This window comes from Lactuca serriola, chromosome 5 (assembly GCF_051521515.1).
Source record: "Lactuca serriola cultivar US96UC23 chromosome 5, Lser_US96UC23_V15, whole genome shotgun sequence".
Lineage (NCBI taxonomy): Eukaryota > Viridiplantae > Streptophyta > Magnoliopsida > Asterales > Asteraceae > Lactuca > Lactuca serriola.
The window spans coordinates 312741708-312750679 of record NC_136412.1 but is presented as its reverse complement, the minus strand read 5'-3'; the positions used below and the strand labels follow the sequence as shown (position 1 = coordinate 312750679).

Sequence of the window (8972 nt, the reverse complement as noted above, 5' to 3'; positions counted from 1 at the left end):
CTATGGATCCATGAAATGAAAGTAGTGCCATCAACTTACCATCAGTGCGTGAAAATGCCTACTCCATGAGGGACAGTAAAGATCATGGGAGATCAACAAGAAGCCAAAGAATGTTATAAAACCTCCATGAAATCCACAACGAGACCTTAGCAAGCATAGCAATTAAGACATGGGCACGACATGTTCTAGAAACAAAGGAGCAAGACGTGAAGGAAGTGCCCCTGGGCAGTGAGGATCCTGAAGCCAAACTTCTCATAGGATCCTCAATGCCAGAACATATCGAGCAAGATCTATTAAACTTCCTAAGAACCAAAAGCAAGACATTCGCATGGAAACATGAAGATATGACAGGTATAGAAAAGAGTATTATTACTCATAAACTTAATATTGATCCTTCTTTCAAACCAATACACCAAAAGAGAAGGAAGTTTCCACCTGAAAGGAACCAAATCATTCAAGAAGAGGTAGAGTAACACCTCAAAACAGGGATGATCAAAGAAGTGAAGTTCCCAAGATGGCTAGCTAACGTGGTTGTCGTACAAAAGAAAAACGGCAAATGGCAAGTGTGTGTAGACTACACGGATCTTAATAAGGCTTGACCTAAGGATCCTTTCCCCCTACCAAAAATTGACTCCATGATAGACACGACGGCTGGCCGCAAGCTCTTGACTTACATGGATGATTCAGCAGGATTCCAACAAATCCAGATGGAGCCATCCAATCAGGGGGACACGACATTCACAACACCAACAGGTATATGTTGTTACACTATAATGCCTTCCGGTCATAAAAATGCAAGTGCAACATATCAAAGGTTGGTGAATCGGATGTTTAAAGACAAGCTGGGGGACACCATGGAAGTTTATATTAACTACATGGTAGTGAAGTCAATGAATGCCGAAGATCACCCCAGAGACCTTAAGGAATCATTTGACATCCTGGACGAATACAATATGAAGTTGAACCCACTCAAATGTCACTTTGGAGTCAGGCAAGTTCCTTAGATACATGGTAACCAAGAGAGGGATAGAAGTAAGCCCGGAACAGATTAAAGCAATCATGGAACTGAGATCCCCATCTTCAACAAAAGACATCCAAAGGCTAACCAGAAGAGTAGCAACACTCAATAGGTTCATTTCAAGATCCTCGGAAAGGTGCAAGCCCTTTTACAAAATCTTGAAAAAGAACAAGAAATTTGAGTGGAAGGAGGAACACAGGAAAGCATTCTAGGAACTCAAAAAATATCTGAGTTATGCACCACTACTATTAAATCCTATAGATAAAGAACCACTTCTTCTCTACCTCACAGTATCTTCAAATGCGGTAAGTGTCATTCTGGCTAAAGATCTTAACGGGGATCAACATCCTATCTACTATGTAAGGAAAGGTCTCATGGATCCTGAGACCAGATACTCTCACCTCGAAAAATTAATTATTGCCTTAGTAACTGCTTCTACTAAACTAAGACATTATTTTGAAACATATACTATACACGTAAAAACTAATTATCCTCTTAAGAATGTCATGAGAAAATCAAAAATGTCAGGGAGAATGGCAAAATGGTCGGTGAAGCTAAGCACATTTGACATCAGAAACGAACCAAGATCGGCCATAAAATCACAAGAATTAGCAGACTTTGTGGCTGACTTTAGTTATGATCTACAAAACGAAGTAGAAATGGAAGCCAAACATCTCCTAGAAGATGAACACTTGGGAAAATGGACGTTGTTCATAGATGGAGCTTTAAATCAAAAAGGAACAGGCTAAGGATCATACTAAAGTTACCACAGGGGGACATCCTACCCCAAGCAGTTAGTTGTGAATTCAAGACTACCAACAATGAAGCAGAATACGAAGCACTCATCATGGGACTACAATTGGCTAAGGATCTTCAAATCAGGGATCTTCAGGTATTTGTTGATTCATTATCACTAACCAATCACTTCATTGGATCTTATGTAGTGAAAGGTTAAAGATTAGCATTATATTTAGAGATCCTCAAAAAATTAGCTTCTAATTTCAAGAACTTTAGCCTAACCCAAGTTCCCAGAGAAGAAAACACAGAAGCAGACGCATTAGACAATTTAGGGTCCTCCCTTAGAATCCCATCAGAGATACAGATTCCTATAACCCATATAATAAACCTAGCCATAGAAACCGTATCTAACAAACCAGAAGATCCCAAGCATTCAACAAGTGTAGCATCTATTGAAGATCCTGACCCCAGGATCCCTCCTCAAAGGGACCTCGATGAACCGGATCCTCCTCAAAGAAATCCACAACCATGGACACAACCCATTATGGAGTATCTCCAAAATGGCACGATCCCACCAATAGAAAAAAGCAAGAGAGCATTCAGAACAAGAGTCTCAAGATTCGTCGTAATCCAAGGTAAACTCTATAAAACATCCATGGCAGGTTCGTACCTTAGATGCTTGGAAGATCCTAATGCTACATAAGTATAGAAAGACATACATGAAGGAGACTGTGTTAATCATATTGGGGGCAGACCTTTATGCTCCAAGATACTAAGAACATGATACTACTGGCCAACCATGAAGAGAGATTCTTTTCTACATGCTAAAAAATGTGATGCTATCCAAAGACATAACAACATCCTGCATCAGCCGGCAGAATCGCTACATCCAATTGTCTCTCCTTGGCCATTCATGAAATGGGGAATGAATATAGTGGAAAAACTACCAATATCCCCATGAGGAAAAGTCTTCATGCTAGTGATGACTGATTACTTCTCAAAGTGGATCGAAGAAGAGGCTTTCGTTTGGGTAAGAGACAAAGAAGTAGTCTCATTTATTAAACACAATATCTTGACTAGGTTCGGGATCTCGGCTGAGATCATATAAGACAATGGATCCCAATTCATAAGAAAAAGGACAACAGACTTTTTCACAAGTTGGGGAATCAAAATGATAACTTCGACTCCTATTCATCCCCAAGCTAGTGGTCAAGCGGAATCCAACAATAAAATTATAGTAAACAACTTAAAGAAAAGATTGGACAATAAGAAGGGAAGATGGGCAGAAGAACTTCCTTTCGTCCTATGGGCAGATAGGACTGCCTCCAAATTAGTCATGGGTCAAACCCCCTACTCATTGGTGTTTGGAACAGAAGCAATGATCCTTACTGAAGTAGTAATCCCGACAGCAAGATACTTGCTGAAAAACCAAGAGAATAACGACAGGATCCTAGCACAGGATCTTGACACTATTAACGAACTTAGGGATCTTGCCAAAATATGCATTGCTGCTCATCAACAGAGAATCACCAAGGCTTACAATAAAAACATAAAAGTTAGAAGGTTTCAAATAGGAGAGACTTGGCATCAAGGAAAACATTCCAAAACACCAAGGATCCCAATGCATGTAAATTAGCTCCTAAATGGGAAGGACCTTATCTCATAGATGTTGAAGCAAGGAAAGGAGCATATTGGCTAGCAACACTCGAAGGAGATGTTATACCAAGATCCTGGAATGTTATACACCTCAAAGCATACTACATGAAAGTAGGGTCGACTGATCCACGACAAAACCAAGCTATACGTTTTCTTTACCTTAAAATTTTTGTTGTTACTTATTTTCTCCTTGAATACATTACTAACTTAAGCATCAGAGGGGCATTAGCTAGACTAACACCCACCCCTAGCTAACATTTTCCATGCAGAACAACACATAGCTAAGGATCTCCATAAGCTATGATCCTGAAACATGAAGGACCCTCGGGGTCGAAGATCTTGAAACCCAAGGATCCCCCGAATCTCATAATACAAGGATCCTCGAGGATGAAAATCTCTAAAAATGATGACCTTGACATACGAAGTGATGGATTTTGAGCATAACATCAATCCTATGGTGTTCATGCAACCCTAATTGCTTGGATCTAGTTTTTCTACTTTAAACATGCAATAAACTTCCAAGACTTATAAACCCTAGATCTATCATACAATTAAACAAATTAACATATAAACTAGGGTTTAGATCTTACCTTGATTGTTATTTAGCAATAACATTCCATTCCTTGGCTTCAGAAAGCTTAGTGCCTCAAGTGTTGCACCTCTAATGGAGTCACAAACACCACTAAGCAACTTGGATGAAGAGGGAGGAGAGAGGAGGCACCAAAACCGACTGGAAACCCTAAAGGATTAGTTCACCACGTTTTTGGGGCATGGTGGGCCTTTATATACATGTAGGCTATTAGGGTTTACAACTAGGAAACCCTAATATGGCTGCTTAAGCCCTAAGCAGTCCATGGACTCCTTTAACATATCCCTTGGACGAATTCTTAATGGGCTTCCCATAGAATTCGTCCAACCTATATTATTTAGGTAATCCATAGCCCAATTGCAATTATCTTATAACTACAAATCCAGTCCCCTAAGTTTAATTAATCTATTTTAGCCACAAAATTAATTCTTAATTAATTCTTGACTAATATTAATTAAACAATATGATTTCTCCTTTAATATATTATTCTCATAATATATTAATAAATCATAATTAAACCTTTCTCTCCTTAATTCATCCTACATATTGCTATGGTGAAGGCAACCCAAAAGCACCATGCTCATAATCGGGTCAAGTACATACCATAATAGTTATGGACTTAGACACTAATCCAACATTTTCCATGCAGAACAACACACAGCTAAGGATCTCCGTAAGCTATGATCCTGAAACATGAAGCACCCTCGGGGTCGAAGATCCGGAAACCCAAGGATCCCCCGAATCTCATAATACAAGGATCCTCGAGGATGAAAATCTCGAAACATGAGGATCTTGACATACGAAGATCTCAGTATCTTAACACTCGAGAAGTCTCGTTATACCAACGGTGTAATCTTTAGATTATCATGTACACAAGCTAGAGACTGATCATCTCTCCTATGCTTTAGGGTGCTTAATACCCTCTAAGGTTTAAAGAGATAATTACCTCTTTCACCCAAACTCATGTTTATACACCTCGCTTGGACGCTTGATATCCAACTATGGGAAATGGATAAGGGCGTCATTTCACGTTTCATTGGCTTGGCAACCCTCTTATATTTGACCATAAGTTGAGATCCTTAAGGTTTATAACATTTTCATGTTATAAAAAATCAGGATCCTACCCCAGTAATTACTTAAGGTGTATAACATTTTCCTGTTATCAAAGATTGGGATCTTGCCCCATAAATTACATAAGATCTATAATATCTTCATGTTATCACAGGCTAGGAATTTTCCCCATAATATACAATCGAGTTGTAGAATTTTCATGTTATTATAAGTAAGGATCACTCCCATGAATTATATCACAAGCTGGGATCCTCCCCAAAATATAACATTAACATGTTATCTATTGAATTTATGGTGTTACACAAATTTTTTGTCAAAGTCCATAACCTAAAAATGTTATCTTAAGGAGAAATTTTCCACATGCGACTTGAGATCCTTATCTTTAAGGATGTCTAAGGATCCTTGCCCTTAAGAATCCTTATCGACCTTCATTGGTAAAAAGCCTCATTATCGGCAGTGGACCGAAGTTCTCTCCTAAACTGAGATTGTCCTCAACAAATTTCAAAGCTTAAGAAAACTTGAAGACAATCAGGTTCCATCTTTCCTTTTTCTTAAATTTGAAATTTTAAGTAAAATCAAGGATCCTAAATCAATCACTAATTTATGAACTTTCATCTTTTAAATTGATGTCTTTAAATAAGTTTTAAAGATTACGAGTTAATCATAAAACTTATGAATAAACTTTCAAACTACTTAAAAGGTTAGTTCTTATCAAACCGTTTCATCTTAAAAATTGTCCACAATTTTAAGGGTCCTAACTATGCAAAGATCTTAGCGTTGTATTATGCAGGAAACGAAGAAAGACTAAAGAAAGATTAGCCATTATATTCAAAATATAGGCTCACAGCCCTGCAGGAGTCGAATGATTACATCAAAAAACTACCCTAGTCACCTAAAAAAGGCCTAGACTTTAGTCTGGTCATCATCGGCCTTCTTCTCCCCTCCCTTAGTAAGCTGCAGTATAGGATCATGGTTGGCGGTAGTAGGCTTTCCAGTCATCTTGGCCAATGCCTCATGCCAGCTGTCCACATCCCAGGAACATGCATTTTGAAGATCCTCCACAAGACGGATCTTGGCCTCCCAAACAGCCACCACAACTTTGACCTTCGCGTCGGAGATCACCTCCTCCATCTCGTGTACATGCCCATCCTCTCTCTTGGCCTTCTCCTTGCTGAGCAGCTCCACCCTTCTCAGAAGATCCTTGTTGGTCGCCTTCCACATCTTCTCCTGACCCTGGAGGGCTTGTTCAGCCCTCTCCACATGAATCCTTAGGTCGACGGAAACATGATCAGAGACCTATGATAGAGATGTGGTGAATCAGCAAAAAACAAAATGAAAAATGAGGCGAGAGTAAAATCAAGACTTACAGCTTGGGAGAAAGAGACTAACTTCTAGAGCGCTTCCTCAGCTCCAAGGCTCTCCAAATATAACCCTGTGGATTCAGGAGTTTTCCTTTTTCGGGATCCCGGAGTTTTCCTTTTCCTAGATCCCATAGTCTTCACTGTCAAATCCACGGTTTATCTTTTAGGAGGAAGAGAAGACGAACTCTTATCCTTCTTCACCACCAGCTGATCTCCTGACATGGCCATATCAAGATCAGCAAGAGGGAAGCGGGCACTGGAGCGAGTGACTTTGCATCTTGTATATCACAAAAGACTAATAAGGATCTTTATCACAAACAAAAAGAACTAAGGATCCTTACTTGTCAACATGAGGTCAGTGGCGGAAGAGCTCTCTTGCAAGGAACTTTGATCAAATCAGAAGAATCTCTCGACTTCAGACAAGGCCAAGAACTTCTTAATCTTCTTTTCAGAATCCTCAGCGATGGGAACAAGTTCCTCGAATTTGAAGGCTACAAAGAAAAAAACAAAATAAGAATAAGATTCTAGTATCACAAGGAAAAGCCTTGAAATTATACCCTTCTTAACCCAATCTGTGGGTAAGAGATCCCCATTGGGAACAGAGTCATGTCTCACAAAAAGGTATCCCCCTTTCCAAGCTCCATCGTTGTGCTTGGTTTTCAGGACTAGAGAAGATTTGAGGGTTTTGACCTTGAGGAGGAAACAATAATTCCCAAAGGTTGTGAGATCGTATAAGTACGACAATTCAGAAAGGCCTCTGTCCAGACCTTTTGATTGATTTATCTGGTCGACCCAATATAGGATCCTCTTGATAATTGGCATGACCTGGATGTACGAAATCCCGGTCACCCTAAAGAACTCAGAGATGATCCGGAGGAAGGGATATCTCAAGCCCAAGGAGAAAGGGTACTCAGGAAAGCACACCCAAGTGGGAGAAATGAAATTAGGCTGAATGAGAGGATCGAAGGGCCTGAATACAGCTTCGGGAGGAAAGGCTCCATTGAGTCTTAGGGACTCAATGTCATCATCGCTAAAAGAACATGACTCCTCATAAGAGAGGATCCCTTGGTCGGTAAAATCATCATCAGGAAGGGCCAAAATGCTTTTACGAGAGACAACCATTTTCGACCCATGGTAGAAGGAATAAAAGCCTGGAAGAAAAAGAATTACCTTCTAGTCACATGATAGCACGAGAAAAGCAAAGAATAACGGACAGAAGATTATGAAACTGATCACTCGTATTTATATTGGACCAATGAATATGATTTGACTGTCAACGACTAGTAAACTATTCGTTGGATTTCAAATTACCTAGCCGTTAAGGGTTAAAACTGAAAATTACTATTCTCTCTCCTTTTATCTATTTACTTTAAGTTATTCCTTTAATATTTATGAAACTAACTCCTATATTTTTAGGAATAACTTGAGGGAAATTGTTAGAGCCATGATCCTTACAATATTCAGGATCCTCAAATATCCAGGATCCTCAGCTACCTCAGGATCCCGACTAATTACCGTTAATATTTTTATTAATATTTATAGCAATCATATTTTGTCTATAACTAACACGTGTGCAGAAGTAGTCAAGGGAAGACCAATTCTCAACAAAGAATCATCTCAATTATGCTAAAGACCTAGAATACTTGGTCAAATAATGTTCGTGAAGCTGGTCATAGAGGATCCCGAAAATATCATATATCTTGTTAGCTAGCTTAGACTATAAATTGACACTTGTATTCTGCACACCACACACGACTCTGAAACCTAACCTTACACTGCGAAATTACTTACTCATTTTTACTAAGAACTCCTTGCAATCACCATTTTATATCAATAAAATCATCAAGGCAGGTGATCATTATCACCTCCTAAGGTTTTGTGTCGAAGATCCTAGCAAGGATCAAGGGCTTTCCTTGTAAACCATTGTGTCACTTTCCTTTATCATTTGCAATTACATATTTTAAACATCACAACCTCTGATTCAATTTGGTTGATTAACACTTGTGTAGTTTTTGACCAAAACAGTTGGGCCCGTTTATATATGGGTTGGGCCTATTTATATATAGGTTGGGCCTGTTTATATGTGGGTTGGGCCCATTTGTATGTTGGGTTGGGCCCGATGATATGTATGGTATGTGGTATTTTGAGAAACTCACTAAGCTTTGTGCTTATGGCTTTGTGGTTTAAACATTCTTAAGTACTTCTAGTTCCAAAAGGAAGGGCCTGGCTTGAATGCATAACATCCCCTTGTTGGTTTTTCCGCATTGTTGATTTTACATTACTCTGATGATAGTGATACATTTTACTGATGGGTTTTTGGAACAAATGTTATGAAAAGTTTTATTAGTACTTTTGGGATGTTACATATATCATCCCAAACATCAATCAAAAGATCAAGAGCTTTTCAAACTCTATGGAACAAGCCATCAAGGGACAAAAACTCATTAAAATGGACCAAAACTCCATATATTCATTGCTATGAAGGTAAAACACAATAAAACTTGGAACTTTATGACTTACAAAGGCTTAGAATGTGAAT

At 38.9% G+C, this 8972-nt stretch overlaps 2 protein-coding genes across 2 annotated transcripts; both read left to right on the top strand.

Annotated features, from left to right (window-relative positions):
• Positions 1 to 635: 635 nt before the first annotated feature.
• On the top strand, positions 636 to 1767 carry LOC145050781 (uncharacterized). The gene is made up of 2 exons (XM_078998976.1): positions 636 to 753; positions 1280 to 1767. The coding sequence occupies exons 1-2, from the start codon at positions 636 to 638 to the stop codon at positions 1765 to 1767; spliced, it is 606 nt and encodes a 201-aa protein (XP_078855102.1).
• Positions 1768 to 2927: 1160 nt separating this feature from the next.
• On the top strand, positions 2928 to 3392 carry LOC145050780 (uncharacterized). The gene has a single exon (XM_078998974.1). The coding sequence runs from the start codon at positions 2928 to 2930 to the stop codon at positions 3390 to 3392; it is 465 nt and encodes a 154-aa protein (XP_078855100.1).
• Positions 3393 to 8972: the final 5580 nt, after the last annotated feature.

Bases quoted from the DNA above. Each gene is read 5' to 3' on its own strand.
- LOC145050781 (XM_078998976.1), top strand. From the start codon at position 636: ATGATAGACACGACGGCTGGCCGCAAGCTCTTGACTTACATGGATGAT. The intron at 754-1,279 runs GTATATGTTGTT...TAAATCCTATAG, and splicing joins GACATTCACAACACCAACAG to ATAAAGAACCACTTCTTCTC.
- LOC145050780 (XM_078998974.1), top strand. From the start codon at position 2,928: ATGATAACTTCGACTCCTATTCATCCCCAAGCTAGTGGTCAAGCGGAA.